At 35.4% G+C, this 16,302-nt stretch overlaps 1 protein-coding gene across 1 annotated transcript; it reads left to right on the plus strand.

Moving 5' to 3' along the window:
• On the plus strand, nt 1-16,258 carry LOC141816989 (trafficking protein particle complex II-specific subunit 120 homolog). The gene is made up of 10 exons (XM_074704702.1): nt 1-560; nt 3,937-4,143; nt 4,260-4,442; nt 4,604-4,713; nt 5,534-5,593; nt 7,629-7,920; nt 10,145-10,437; nt 12,390-13,264; nt 14,193-15,143; nt 15,780-16,258. Exons 1-10 carry the CDS (start codon nt 147-149, stop codon nt 15,998-16,000), a joined length of 3,606 nt encoding a protein of 1,201 aa, XP_074560803.1. The 5' UTR covers nt 1-146; the 3' UTR covers nt 16,001-16,258.
• Nucleotides 16,259-16,302: the final 44 nt, after the last annotated feature.

Raw genomic sequence — 16,302 nt, forward strand, 5'->3', positions numbered from 1 at the left:
CTCGTGTCTGGTGATCCATCTGCATTTCTCTCCCACTTCGCTTGGCGAACGACAGATCTCCGATCTAATCTCCCACCAGCTCTTCCTCGTCGTCGTCGTCGTCGTCGTCCGTAGCACAACCTCCGCCGACTCCTCAACGCGAGGTGATGGAGCCGGACGTGAGCATCGAGACGGGATCCATGATCCGGGTGGCGGTGCTCCCTGTGGGCGGTTCGATCCCCCACTCGCGGCTGCGGTCGTACGTGGCTATGCTGGGCCAACATACCAAGATCGACCTCTCCTCCATCAGTTCCTTCTATTTGGAGCACCAGAAGAGCCCCTTCACCCATCAGCCATGGGAGACCGGCAGCATCCGCTTCAAGTTCATGCTTGGAGGCTCGCCTCCCAGCGCCTGGGAGGACTTCCAGTCCTGTCGCAAGATCCTCGCCGTCATAGGCCTCTGCCACTGCCCGTCTTCCACCGACCTCGATCTCGTCGCTGATCAGTTTGCCACCGCATGCAAGGGTTACTCCTCTGCCCTTGCGAAACGCTGTTTCGCTTTCTGCCCCTCTGATTCCCAGGTGTCTCCTAGATCTGCTTCTTCCGTTCATTTGGCTAACGCATTTCGAATCACTTTCTTTTGCTGGATGATTCCTGGTATAGTTATCAACTTATCATATCTAATATCTACCATATCTAAATCTTTCTCGATATTCCAAATTCTTTAACTGAACAAATCACAAATAGGAAGAATGGGGAAAACAATTGATCAATAGATAATATGGAATTTGATTCGCTGTGAGAAGTTAGCAAACTGTCCTAGTTATTACATTATCAACATTCTGAGATACTTCAATTGCAACCTGAACTTATAAGGTGAGAAGGTTGGATTTTAGTCTTTTTTTTGTGCAGACATTTATCAGTTAACCTTCCTAAATCAATAAGATGATGCTATTGGGATTCTTATATAAAGTTAGAATTTTGCCAATGTATTTTTTACCATCAAAGGGCTGTACTAATTTTTGTCATACTAGAACCATAGGTCTAGCTCCAATATATTATAAAATGAATGAAAACCTATTAAGACAGTGTGAACATTTTCCAAGTTTTATATAAGGTGAATTAATTAGAGATGGTTTAAGGAATCGAGACCTCTTATTAGTACAATTATATGTAACTATAATAATATCGGATATTGTCACCATATAATTGTAGATCTCAATGGAGGGATAAAACCCATGTAGCCCTATATAGTTTTTTGTTTATTGCAAGTAACAAAACTTTCTCTCCTTATCCATAAATTGTATTATGGGTGATGGGGTGATGAAAAAGGGTTTGCCAATTTCTTCTTTATGTAAACATCTGAGATTTATTGTAAAAAGAAAGACAAGGGACGTAATATACTATGATTTGATGAATTAAGTTGGGATGACTGGAAAAAAAAAGAAAAAAAAAACTTAAGGTTACTATACCACTTCCTTTTACTTGGTTTGGTGGAAGAATCATGATATCAAAATTAAGAAGTTGGGTTAAAATGTCAGCCTTATGCACTTCCTATGCAACATATACTAGCTAGTGAAGCTAAAGCCCATATGTAGAGCTGTGGTGCACCATAGTTTATCAGTCTATATTGCATTGAGTCTATTTGACATATTTTATATTACCATAAATTCTAGAAACATCTAAGATCATACGGCACAAAATAGAAGGTGTTAGATAATAAATTTGTTTTGGACATTGATTGACATCCATGTTTTGTGTTATCAACTTGTTACTTGGTTCATTATCTAACATTTTCCTTGAAAAATGATAATATGCTCAGCGATTAAAATCTCATGCTGACTGACACGAATGAAATTTTGTATTCCATTCTCATATTGATATGTGGAATGGTCGATACCGGCAAGCAAGGAAGCGCCAACGAAGGAGGGAGGGAGAGAGATAACAAATGAGAGAGAAAGATCGCTCACCATTCATTGACGGCTTGATCTGGTCGATGTTGCGAGAGAGATGGTGAGAGAGAGTGTTACTCGACGGACTCAATGTCGCGAGAGAAGCATCGCACGACGAGAAGCCATCGGTGAGAGAGATGAGCAAGAGAGAGCTGTCGACTTGGACATCGCATGGAGAGAGATGTCTGTTGGAGAGAGGGCTGTCATGTGCAAGAGAAATGCAAGAGGTTTAGGACAGAAAAAAGATTTTATTTTAAAATTTTTCTTGAACCAAAAAAATACAATTAAACCAAAAGGTTTGAACCAAAATGACCTACATGATAAGCCTACCTAAATGGTCGAATCATATCCTAATTAAACTCTGATTGAGTTTTTTAAAACCTAAGGTTTGGCCAGCCTAAATAACTAATAAAATTTAAAATTAAATAGCAATGAAATTTTTTACAGAAAGAACAACACAATGTTGTAATAGTTCTTATACTAAAGAAAAGTTTAAAATTTATTTCCTACACACTTATATTTTTAATTGGCTGATACTGGAATTAAAGTTTTTCATATATCTTTGTTGGTGTTCCCAATCATAAGTTATGCTAAATAAAATTTAAAAAATATTACGTTCCCACACAAAAATTATATTGGTAGCTCTATAAAAAAAGTAATCGAAATTCTTATAATAAATTGCAACCTATTACTCTCAAATATTAATAAAAATAATTCTTTTAATTGATGTATTCTTATATTTAAAATAAATAAGTACCAAAGTTATATTGGTACAACACGATGTGATATCGAAATCGTATCGTCCGGTCAAAGATTGAAACTCCGGCACAGCTTGAAATTTTAAACCTTGAATATGCTAAGGATTTGTCGTTATGATGCTAGCAAATACCAACCACTAACATATGAATTACAGTTATTATAAGTGAAGACATCATACACAGAATAAATGTGTATACACATTTCCCTCAATTTAATATTGTTGGCTGGACCAGCGATTTTATGAAGAATTTTTGGAAGTTAGTATGGTTTGGTACTAGCAACATACAGCATGAGAGTGGATTCTGATGATTGGTACAAGAAGTCTGATTAAGATGTCATTGTTCATGCTATGATTAAGGGTTAGAAAATAAAATAAAATGTCATAGAAACAGAGTTTTTAGATGGATAAAAGGCATTATAAAAAAGAATATAAACTATTGCATTCATTGAAATTAGGGGTAATACAATTACTTTTAGTTTTGATAAGTAATCACCACAAATTAGAATATAATCACTGTTTTAAACACATTGGCTAGTGATTTGATTGCCATAACAGAACTGAGAGAAGGTAAAATATATATAAACATAAATGAAAAATAATTTTTATATTTCTTATTTATATGGAATTTGATATTTAGTTTGAATCAGAAGTAAGCCAAGAAGGTGAAAAAGTCTATTGGAATCTCCAAGGCAGTTTATCAAGAAAAACATAAAACCACTTTATGATTTCAATGTAGGTTAAAATCAGATTTTAAGTTGACATTAAATATCTCACATGGCTACTTCACCTACTTTTATTGACTGATTTTAAACATCTTCATTTCAATCCCTCTGTTAGTTCTATTACATGCTATTTCTCCTGGACTGATTTAGTTAACAAACAATAGGTTTGATTTCTTGGTTGGGAAAATTTCTTTTCTTCATGGTATTGTGTCTTAATGTAGTTTCAGTGATCTAAAAACAAAGACTTGTCTGATCCCTGGAAGCCATTATTTTCTCTTTCCCAAAATTTAATTGAAGCACTTGCTGAGGCATAAGTTAAATTTTGGAATTCATCTGCCAGAACATTTCTTACTTTCTATTTTTTTCTCATGAAAAAGATTGTACTATAAGAAATTAGAGCTTTGATCCATGTCATATACAGTCTGCTGGTTGGTTATTTCTATTTAAAATTAAATTCTTCAAAATATGCTAGTTCTTTTAATTCTATTCTTTGTACATTACTCTTTATGGTTTTTGACAACAGTTGGAGGATGGGGATCACAAAAGAGATAACATCATATTGTTTCCCCCTTCTGATCAAAAGACACAAGAATTCCATATGGTGACTATGATGCAAGATCTTGCTGCTTCTTTGTTGATGGAATTTGAGAAATGGGTTCTTCGTGCCGAGTCTTCTGGAACCATCTTAAAGACACCTTTGGACTCCCAATCTAGTCTTGGTGCAGAGGAGGTTCATTCTTTAGGTGTTCTAAGGACATAAAAAGAGTTTTAAGTACCACATTGAAAATAACAATAGGAGTCCAATTGATTGTAGATTTCAATGACTTTAGTTTGGTTTTGTTCCAGTTTATCAAAGCAAAGAAAAGGCGCCTTGCCCGAGCCCAGAAGACAATAGGTGATTACTGCCTGTTGGCAGGATCTCCTGTTGATGCCAATGCACATTACTCAACTGCAATTGAGCTAGCAAGGCTAACTGGAGATGTATTCTGGCATGCAGGAGCTCTGGAGGGTAGCATCTGTGCACTATTGGTAAATGATTTCTATACTTCTGTACTGCTAGTTATGTCTATACCAATGATATCTCACATACTAACATAAATTCCATCAATTGTACTTGGAATATATGGTCTTTTCTTGCTTCTGGTGGATTGTGCTAACTATATTAATTGATTAGTTAATTCCATATGTAGCTCGACCGAATGGATTATAAAGATCCTGTTCTAGAGGAGGAAGTGAAGTACCGCTATTACACTGCCATCCAGCTCTACAGAAGATCTTATCTGCAAGATAATGCACAACGGTACATAAAATTAGTTACCTGTAGTCTTTTGTTTCCTTCAGCATCTAATATTGCTACTGAATGTTTGGACTTCTGATTAGTCAGTTAAATGTTATATGATTCATTTAAAAAAATACTAAATGAAATTAATCTTCCTAAGCTTATATTCACTTGAAAGTGCTTTGTAATTTCTTTATCGAAAGTTGTATTAAGGACAATTACCAGACAAAAATAATATGCTTGCTTATTTCAGCAATAATAATAGGCAATGGTACAGGCCAATACTATTACTATCTTTGAGTAAGTTTTGTATTTATTTAACAAAAGGTACAACTTTATCTCAACACAATTTTTTCTGTGAATAAACAATCAATATGCAGTGTTTTATTTTTATCATTCTTTAATTTGTTTAGTAGTGAATTAAGATTTTCATTGATGCTCAGTACATGTCTTTCTATTCAAATAGTGATTTATGTGGATACATGCATTCCGCAGTTGAGATTAATGCCACAATGCATTAGTTCTCTTGTATCAACAGTCTGACTATGAATATAAATATTTCATCTAGCTGTATCTACATGCCAGAAACTGTTAACCTTGTAGGGAAACATTGTATTGAACTTATCTAATCTGTGGACCATCAACATTTTGAACAATAACTTCACAAATTTCTTCTTAGGTTTATAATAGTTTTAGTTCATCAACACGGTCACTTTAGAATAATTTTATTTTTTTACTATATTTTGTTAGGCATATTAGATATGCTTGTTTATATATTATAGTGAACCAACAAATTATTGTGATCTCTCTGCTAACACAAATCATATCATTATCTCTGTAGGGTCTCAACAGTGAGCTTTGAACTAGAAGCTACACTGAAGCTAGCTAGGTACCTTTGCCGGTAAGTCTGTTTACTGCATTATCCTTTCTCATTTTACTGGTTATTGGTGCCTTTATCTCCTATATTTCATCTTTTGGTAGCAGCCTAACATTCATCTAGATATTGTTTGCTTCATAGCTTTGAAACTGTTCTGTTATTATTTTTTATTTGAATGAATATGAAGGCTTACTTATGCTTTCAACTGCTGCATGTGCTTGGAATTGAATTTTGCTCTGCATCTCTTTTTCTTCATGCTTATATAACAATTGTTTGTCATATAAGCACCTTCATTTTTGTTCTTGTCTGTGTGCATGGGGCATTTAAAAATTCTTTGTAATTTTGATCAAAAAACAATAGAAGATTTTGACAATAGAAGATGTTTTTTTTTTCCATCAGGTTCACTACATCTATAATTAAATTGATTTAGATGTGAATGTGTTTCTCTGCTGAACTATGTTCCTTCTGTGAATGAGTTAGCAATCTGATACCACGAAAGCAGCAATACCTTGTCCAAGCTTCTGGTCATAGATGTGTGTTCAAATCTCTCTTTAACTTTTAGCATTGCCTTGTTGTTGACAACATAAGCATAAATAGTCTTAATAACAACAGGGTGGGGGGTTGAAATAACATTTGTGTCACTAGAGGGAAGAGGAGGGAAGGATCTCTTAACTATAACTTGATGCCACCTAAGGTCAACCAAAGTAGAATAAATTTCCAAAAACATATAGAAGTGGTGTGAGGTCAACTCATACACTACGTATGTGGCCCATATTAAAAACATATTTATGTCAAACATATAACATGTATGACAATTTGTATTAGTTAACTTATGCAATCTATAATTGCTCACAAAAATTATAACCTGACCAGTCCATATTTTAGAAGTTGTATTCCTAACTATTTCTGGTTAGCTGCATGAACTTTATTCCTGCATTGGATGCAAATGCAAGTTTATATCACTACTAATAATCAGATCTCTTAAATCATTTTTTAATCATGTTAACCAGAGCTTGCTTTGGTTTCACTCTGGCTATTTGATCTTTGACTAGTAAGATTATGGGAAAAAAGTATGAATATTCTTATCTGAGAAAACAGAAAGGAGAGTGTGAGAGAAAGTGAAAGCAAGCAACCATTAAGAGATAAAAGTGGTGATGGTGAAAAGAGGGGCAGTGATGAAGAGGGAAGGGGGTGGACAAAACAGACAAACAGTACTAAAATGACAAAATTAGTAGTAGCTGCAAACTGTAGCAGGAATATAGTGGCATAGAAGAGTAGGATGAAAGCAGTTCACATTCCACTTGATATGATATGAACTTGAAAAAAAAAAATGAAACAAGAAAATTTGGGGTTATATCTTATTCATTAGATATCACACATATTATCTATGCTAATGATAGGCTCCAATATCTCAAGATAACAAAACTCGATGACACATCAAAACATCTTGGTACACATGTGCCATAGCACAAAACTTGAATAAGAGGCAGACTTCAATGATTTTCCTTAGTCAACTACTAAAGTTGAAAATAACTAGCCAAGCTGATTTGTCTACCAACTAAAGCTTATAGTTAATTCGCGCTGACATAATCTATTACATATACTAAATTATCTATCATTCCTCTAAAAGAAGCTTCCTCTCAAGTCTATATCTGCTTAAGACAACTTCCTGAAGAAAAATTAAGGTATCTGAGTTCGTCACTGGGATTTTCTGTGTATTGATATTGCCTTATTCATAACCTTTCTACAACTTGCTGTCAAGTTGTCTTGTCTATCAAATTATTTGTGCAACTGAAATATCATGGGAAGTTGAAAACCATTTCAGTTGTTAGATGTTTTTTTTTTGCCAATGTTTGTATTACTTGCAGTTTTGTTTTCTCTTTTTCTATGAACTTGAGTTCTACTCATTTATGAAAAATATTCTCATTATTTTTTGAAAGGTCGAATTATTTTCTTTCCTGTAGTTTGTACTTACCTGATTTTGATTGTTTCTGGAGATCCCACTAACCAGTTATGAGTTAAAATACTTATGTTGCTTCTATTGATGTTAATATGTTAGGCGTGAACTTGCTAAAGAGGTTGTAGAGTTGTTAATGGGTGCTGCTGATGGTGCAAAATCTCTAATTGATGCAAATGATCGCTTAATTTTGTATGTTGAAATAGCAAGATTATTTGGGACACTTGGTTATCAACGCAAAGCAGCCTTCTTCTCCCGACAAGTAGCTCAATTGTACTTGCAGCAGGATAATTCATGTGCTGCTATAAGTGCTATGCAAGTTTTAACTATGACCTCAAATGCTTACCGTGTCCAAAGCAGAAGGAAGAGCCAAAAAATCAGTACAGCATCCCAGGTAACTTTTCTACAAGATGCAGAATTCTTAGATTATACATCTAAAGTTGAAATCCTCACTTGTTGATTTGCTTTTTATTTACCTAATTCTGTCCCTATGTGTGAAGTCATGAGTATACTCTTCTAGGAATACAAAATTGGCTTTGCGGTGAACATCTGTTCATATTTTTATATAATATGAAAGCATGAATGTGGATTACCTACACATTGAGCACACCCTCTCTTCTTATTGAGACAAATGATCCATGGAATTCAAGTTATTCATATTATATAGACCAAGGTATAAAATTTAGGCCATATTTAAGTCTCTTGCCAGAACTATATAGTGTCATGTTGTGCTGGCATGCCGACATGGGGTGCCGGAGGCATCGAGGAGAAGGAATTGGGGAAGAAGAAGAAATAAGGAAGAACAAATTGACTTACCTTGTCGAAATCCTAGCTGTTGCCGCGATTGCTTGTGGAAGTCGCTGTAACTGGCAGAATTAGTAGATGTTGATCCCGACGTTATAGAAGTCATTTGTGGAAATGGTGGACGTTGATTGTGGATGCCAAAATTTGCTTCCTTCTCTTGCAGAACTCATTGTTGCTCATGGAATTGCCAAATGTTGGTTGCAAATGCTGCAGATGCTCTTGCATCGCTCATAGATCTCAAATCCTTGTTTTGAGGTTTCATGTAGTTACTCATGTTGGTCAGTAGGTGAAAGAAATGATTCACTCATGCGATTGGCACGGAATGATTTATGAACCATGGCACCAAGCATATCTGCTGATAGATAAACTTGTCAAAGTTTTTTCACTTTGAGTCTCATGAGTACAATAAATTTTGATTTATTGGTCTTACCGAAAGATAGTTGGGTATTGTCATTGTGTTTGAATAACTAATGGGGCAATTTTTCCTTTCTTTTCTTTGATTGTTTCTCTTGCTTATTTGCCATGCTAGATTGCCCTTTCAAGCAATTTTTGGTAAATATGTTTGTCTTTTAGTGCTTTAAGTTTTTATTTTAGTTGAAAGAAACATAGGTAATATATAGCTTTAATACAGATTTCCCCAGGAGGCAATTTATACTAAAGGTTTTGAAACAGTCTAGACTCTAGACTTCATGTTTTAGTTCAGTGAGTCTTTGAAGTTCAATCACTAAGTCTTACGTGTTAATCCACTGTTCTGTTAAATTTTTTTGTTGTCATGTCTCAATATTATGTGAGGTTTTGAGAATCTTTTGCAAAATAGGTGCTTGAATAGCTGGTAGAATCTATATTCTAAAATCTTTATCACAATGTTATAGCAAAACTACTTAGAAATTTTTATACGGTCAGTTAATGTGAGAGCATATCACTATTTCTTGTTCATTTGACCTAACTGAAGAGTGTCCCAGCATATAAATTGACCATATTCTTAAGCAAAGTAGAACAAGTTCTATTAATCACACTATAGTAGTCAGCTGCTTTCATTTTTGAATATTAGTATTGAATAATTGCAGAAATGAATTTGGATCAGCTTATTTACTCATGTTGACCTTTCAACAAGCAAAGTGTTTTACTAGGTCTAGATCTAGTTCATATGACAATAAGTTTTTTTGTAAGAAAATCCTATTACATATAATACAAAAAGTTTGTAAAGATATCTTTCTTTTTCTTTTCAAAAATTTCATTTTTTTTGCTGTTGTTTGTGTAAAATTAAACAAAAATAGTAGATGTGTTGAAAAGAAAAAATAGGTAATCTATTTTATTTTAGAAAATGATCTTATGTCGTGTAATGCTTTCTCTTAACTCTTTGTTTCTTGCTTCATCTTCGTTTTTTTATCTAATAATCCAGGACATAATCCTGGATGCAATGAATATTTTTTTGCCTTTTCTAAACTTTTATTATTATTTTGTCTAATGTATAAAAAATGTGACCTGAATCTCATTTTTCCTTTTTCAATCTTCTTAGATCTCACTACATCTGTTTTCCCCATAATTGTTACCATGGGGAATACCATAGGAGAATATTATTATAGAATATTTAGTGGTGTCTAACCAAACAAAATGGTAAAAAGAATTGAGATTTCAATGTTCTATAATTTTGGAATTACCAATCTATATTGAGATAATGAAGTTGAACCACTCTGAAAGTTGAATGAATTTTTCATATCGGTCTGAGTTTTGGTGGGGATTCTAGACTAACATTCCCTTAGATTCTTCTGCAATTTTAATATATCTTATTTCTTTGTGTTGCTTGTAATAAGGAACTGGGAGCAAGCCATTCTGATGGGGGAAAAGTGCACCCTCAATTGATAGTCTCTTTATTTGAGTCTCAATGGAGCAGCATACAGATGGTTGTTTTGAGAGAGATATTGGTGTCCTCTGTACGTGCTGGGGATCCTCTTGCTGCATGGAGTGCTGCAGCTCGTCTACTTAGATCATTTTACCCACTCATCACGCCTGCTGGTCAGAGTGGCCTTGCAAGCTCACTTGCAAATTCTGCAGAAAGGCTTCCATCAGGCACACGCTGTGCTGATCCTGCCCTTCCTTTTATTAGGTGAGTTTTTTTGCCTAATTGTTCATGGTTTGTTTCTCATAGTAACTGATTAGTAAAAGGTAGGATACATCCAAATGGGTATTGGTTCAAAACATCTTTCCTTAATGAAGCAAATATTTATCTTCACCACTGTGTGGATCTGAGTCACTGACAAAATACATAACAGCTGCTAGAATCAACTTTTATTATCACCCATTAATTTATTTGTCCATAATGCGAAATAAAATCATTTATCATACTCTGACATGATAACCTATCTTCCACAGTTTGAGAAAACATCAGTAACCTTGTCCTTATCAACTCTGAGAACCTTTTCCATCTAATGCACTTGATAGGTTTTATGCTGTGCTAATATTCTTAATAACTACGATCAGTGTAGGCAAACTCACAACCGAATCAACCATTTGAGAATTGTGTTCAATGTCAAAGTATTTAGGTTACCTAGTGCACATACTTGTGTTATGGACCTTGTTTAGGAAGTATGCCCAAACTAGATTCCTTTTTGGCAACAAATTTTATGGAAATGACTAAGCTCTAAATACTAACAAAGCATAGAGCCATTCACTTTATAGTTCCCATGCAGGAGACCCAAGTAAAGGCCTTCTCTGACGGGTCATTGCACAGTTAGACACATTCTTGAAATCTCAACATGCAGGAACCAAATTTTTCAGCAACTGAATGAAACATGAGGCACAGTTAGGGATCAAAAGAATGTTGCAAGCCTTGGTGTCCTATCTCTTACTAGTCCCTTTTGACAATTCTGAAACAGATAAGAATTGTGCTGAGGGCATTGAGAAATTTGTATCATTATGCAAATAGTTAAATTTGAGCAATGAATCTGATAAAATAAACATAATAACTTCCACTAGGAAACCAAAGTGTAAAATGTAGGTGCCCATATTCTTATTCTTCTTAATCCTTCTATGTGAAACAACTAGTCCTGTCCTGTGCACTATAAACAATTTTTTCAAAGAATTCATACTGGAATCTGTCAGGAAGGCTACTACACATGCCATCTGACAGTTACCATGCACTTCATACCTACATTAATTTGATGGCAGAGTTGAGCTCTGTCCATCAATCTGGGAGAATATGGAATTTGAGTTTAGTTAATTTAGTAATTTAAATACCAAAGCATAGAGCTCAATGGAGGGATAAGATTCATGTAGCTAACCCCAAATAGTTTGGAAAAACAGGGTAACCCCAAATAATTTGGACAAACATGGTGTGATGATTATGATGAGTAATTTAAATAAGGATAATAAATGCATTGTATATGCTTACCTATATTCAAATGTCTGGAGTACTAAGCCAGCTCATGCTTTTGGTTATGAAATTTGTTTCTTCCAGAGCTCCTCTCTCTTTCGTATCTTTTCTTGCTTCCCTGAAGCTATTGTGCCGCATCAAACTTAGTAGAGATTATTCTCTCTAGCACTAAATTGTTGGATCCTTTTTGAAAATGGAATATAATATTTTGATTTTGAAAGCTATAATTAGAGCCTCTGGTATTCAGAGTTTTCATTTACCCTTGTACTTGTTGGTCTCTCTATGCCCCAATTGTCATTCTAAGTTAGACACCAACATGTTCATTTACCACAAGCTTCAGAAAATAATCTGCAGGGAAACTAGAATTGACATGTTTACATATCTCAATACTCAAGTCTTTGTAGCATAGATTGGGAATAGATGTTAATATATATGTCTTTTTTATATATATTTATATGATGTGTTGTGAGCTCTGGCCATGGTGAGAATTATTTTATACTTTTTGTTCCATCTGGTTATTCTTTAACCACTAACTGTGAATGTATAGCATTCGTCTTTTGAGGTTTTGTCCAATGCTGCACTGCAAGCTTATTATTTGGTGAACTTGTGTAAATGATACAATAATAATGTGTAGATAATATTATAGTAATTTTTCTGCTTACAGTAAGCGGTCTGACTCTTTCCAGGCTGCACTCATTTCCCCTCCATCCTTCACAAACAGATATCATAAAACGTAATTCTCAAAAGGAGTGGTGGACCGGCTCAGTACCATCTGGACCATTTATCTACACACCTTTCAGCAAGGGAAGTTCCACTGATTCCGTTAAACAAGAGCTGACTTGGATTGTGGGAGAACCAGTTCATGTTTTAGTAGAATTGGCAAATCCTTGTAGCTTTGATCTTATTGTCGAAAGTATCTATCTCTCAGCTCATTCTAACAACTTTGATGCTTTTCCTGTAAGTGTAAATCTGCCTTCTAACACTTCCAAGGTGATATCGTTATCTGGCATTCCAACGAAAGTGGGAGCAGTTTCAATTCCTGGATGCATTGTCCATTGTTTTGGTGTCATCACAGAGCATCTATTTAGGGATGTTGATAACTTGCTTCTTGGAGCATCACAAGGTCTTGTTCTTTTAGACCCTTTCAGATGTTGTGGTTCTACCAAGCCAAAGAATGTGTCCTTTCCAAACATTTCTGTGGTGCCACCTCTACCCCTGCTAGTTTCCCGTATGGTAGGAGGAAATGGTTCTACAATATTGTATGAAGGTGAAATTCGCGATATTTGGATAAGTCTAACAAATGCAGGGACTGTGCCAATTGAACAAGCACACCTTGCATTATCAGGGAAGAACCAGGATTCTGTTAGTTCAATTGCACATGATGTTTTGTTTTCAGCTCTTCCTTTGAAACCTGGTGGTGAAGTGACTATTCCGGTGACCCTAAAAGCATGGCAATTAAATTTATCTGATACTGATTTAGATGCTAGCAAGAGCCCTTCTGCAAATACACGAAGAGTATCTAAGGAAGGAAGCAGCCCTTTGTTGGTTGTTTATTATTCCGGTAAGCAAGTGACCATATGGTTGTCAGAATTACTCCACTTCTACCCATTATGAAATTCTTGTATGTAACACTGAATTTGATTTGCATTTCTTGACTCTGCTCAAATTTTGAAGCTCTAGGAAAGGTATTTTAAGGTTTCTTGTATAATTTTACCTGTTTGCATGATTTCAATTAGTGTAGTTTTAGCAACCTGGATCCTAGGTCAACATTTGCATATATATGCTAAAATCATAAATATTAAATATAGTAGTAAAATTTTTTAACTAAATTGTAAGATTTTACAATGCTCCATTCCAATCCTATGGTCCAAACTTATGGTCCAAACTTATGAAACTTTTTTCCATTCCTAGGTAGGATGTTGATCCTGATGACCTCAGAAAGAATGCGATTGGATCCTAAGATTTTGTCAAGAACCTCTTTTCACTCAGTATCTCTTTTGACATTTAAGACCTGTTTTAGTGCTTTCCAAATTGTTGCCATTAGATCTGATGCTTAATTATGTAACCTCTAGCTGCATAGTTTTCTTCCTTCGAAATTAATAATCAAGCAATCTCATTGACATTTGTGTTAAATTTCTAGATTAGAGTTAAGCATTTCAGTGCAGTTACAACTGAGAAAGGAAAGTTATTGTGCAACTAATTCTCTACTTTGCTTAATGCATGCGTACCGATAGTATAGGTTGGGTATACTGAGTGGTGCAGATCTCTACTCAATACAGTACAAAATAGGTATTGTCTTGAACGTAATTATTGACGCATGTCATGACCTTCTGAGCAGGATTTTTTTGGGAAAATGTCCATGTTGGTATTGGGCATAATAGGTACCTAATTGTTTAGTTAGTAGAACAGATGTCATTAACTTTTCCTGGTATTCTGTTAATCATCAACTAATTTACTGTTTGCTAACTTCTTTTTTCTTTATCTTGTAGGCCCATTAAATTCTGATGAATTAAACAGCAATGGGAATAGTGTTCCACCAGGCAGGCGATTAGTTGTCCCTTTAAATGTGTCTGTTCTGCAAGGCTTGCGCTTTATAAGAGCACGCCTGCTCTCAATGGAGTTTCCTGCACGTATAGGTGGGACACTTCGTAAAAGAATTAATTGCGAGAAAGATATAACTGAAGAAGGGAATTCTTTGGTAAGGATTGATCCTTATCGAGGAAGTTGGGGCCTACGACTTCTTGAACTAGAACTGTCTAATCCTACTGATGTAGTTTTTGAGGTCAATGTGTCTGTGCAGTTGGAGAGTCAGCCGAGTGAGTATGGCATGTCAATTTTCAACAATGCAGACATCGACTTTGGTTACCGGAAAACCAGAATTGATCGTGACTATTCTGCAAGGGTGTTGATTCCCTTGGAGAACTTTAAATTGCCTGTCCTTGATGTTTCTTTCTTTTCAAAAGATGCTCAAGTCAACAATGTACTAGGAAATGCAGTAGCAGAAAGGAATGCAAAGGCTGAGTTGAATGCTTCCATCAACAATTTGATTTCCAAAATAAAAGTGAGATGGCATTCTGGAAGAAATAGCTCTGGAGAGTTGAACATCAAAGATGCTACTCAAGCAGCACTGCAAGCATCAGTGATGGACATATTACTCCCAGATCCTTTAACCTTTGGATTCAGGTTGGCTGAAATTGGAACTACATCAGAAAACATTGGCTCCTCTGAAGAATCCAGTACGGCAGAGAATTCCACTGGCCAGACTCCTGAGTTCATTGGAAAAGCTAAAGATTCCATATCACCTCATGAGATGACTCGCATGGAAGTCATTATTCAGAATAATACAAAAGAAAAGATTAGAATGAGCCTTACTGTATCATGCAGAGATGTAGCAGGGGAGAATTGCTTTGAAGGAAATAATGCAACTGTTCTATGGGCTGGTATGTTCAAATAGATTGATTGACAATTTAGTTTTTAATTAGTAATATCAAGATTTGATTATTTTGATTGGATATGAATTGGAATTCTGTAAGGAAAATGTGTAAAGGTTAGATAAAGTTGCACACAAGCCATAGGCCGTGACACTAATATACCAGGAACCAGTTCAAACTTTATTTAAGACCTTTAAATTTCTCCTGTAGGTCTATCTTTCTTGAGTGCACTAATACATTCTACTTTAGGTGGTCCCTCTTCTATATGCCATGCTCCATGTTACTATCAATTATTTTATATGCCATGCTCTATGAAAACATCAATTGTGGAACAACTGAGGATGCAATGTGTCTTCAAATGTTTTTTATATAATTGTCTTATGATCATCCTGCCTTCATATTTGTGGAGTCAGATTGAAGTTTGTTTATTACCTAGTTTGATATTTTCTTTCCTTAAAAACACTTGATCACATCAAGTGGATGCGCAAAAAGGAGTCAATGATACTTGTAGGTATTTTATTTCCAAATAGATCCATAGCACATTGGTTGTGTATAAGAGATGAAACATCTGAGTCATACCTTTACATATTCATTTATCTCTTCAGAATGCATTTTGTCAACCCCTTATTTTTCTCCCTTGCTCAGGTATCGTTACTGACATCAATCTGGAGGCGCCACCACTCCAAGAAATTACACATTCTTTTGCTCTTTACTTTCTTGTGCCAGGCGAGTACACATTACTTACAGCCGCCGTCATAAATGATCCAACTGATGTCCTCAGAGCTCGTGCCAAATCAGATTCCTCAACTGAGCCAATCTTTTGCCGTGGCTCCCCTTTTCATGTACACGTTTCTGGGACTGGCTAAATACCTATCATGCTGCGATGAAGGACTGGTCGTTTCATTAGCTGTTATCGTGCCACCCATGTTTTTAGATTCATTCAGGAATCATCCAGTTTTGACTAAATCATAGACACGTACGATATAGTAACGCTTGGGCTGTGGAAATATGTATCCTTTTCTTGCCTTGTTTGTTGTATGCACTATTTTCCTGATGACTGAATTCACTGAAATTTTTATCGTTGTGTATTTCCTTGTGCGGAAAAACTAGAAAGAGTTTGTTTCCTTTTTCCCTCTTGGCTTATGTGTTGGTGCGGGAAGCATCCGAC

The sequence above is a fragment of the Curcuma longa genome, unplaced genomic scaffold (assembly GCF_044706935.1).
Source record: "Curcuma longa cultivar G26 ecotype Majalengka, Jawa Barat unplaced genomic scaffold, ITB_CL_G26_1.1 contig_18985, whole genome shotgun sequence".
Lineage (NCBI taxonomy): Eukaryota > Viridiplantae > Streptophyta > Magnoliopsida > Zingiberales > Zingiberaceae > Curcuma > Curcuma longa.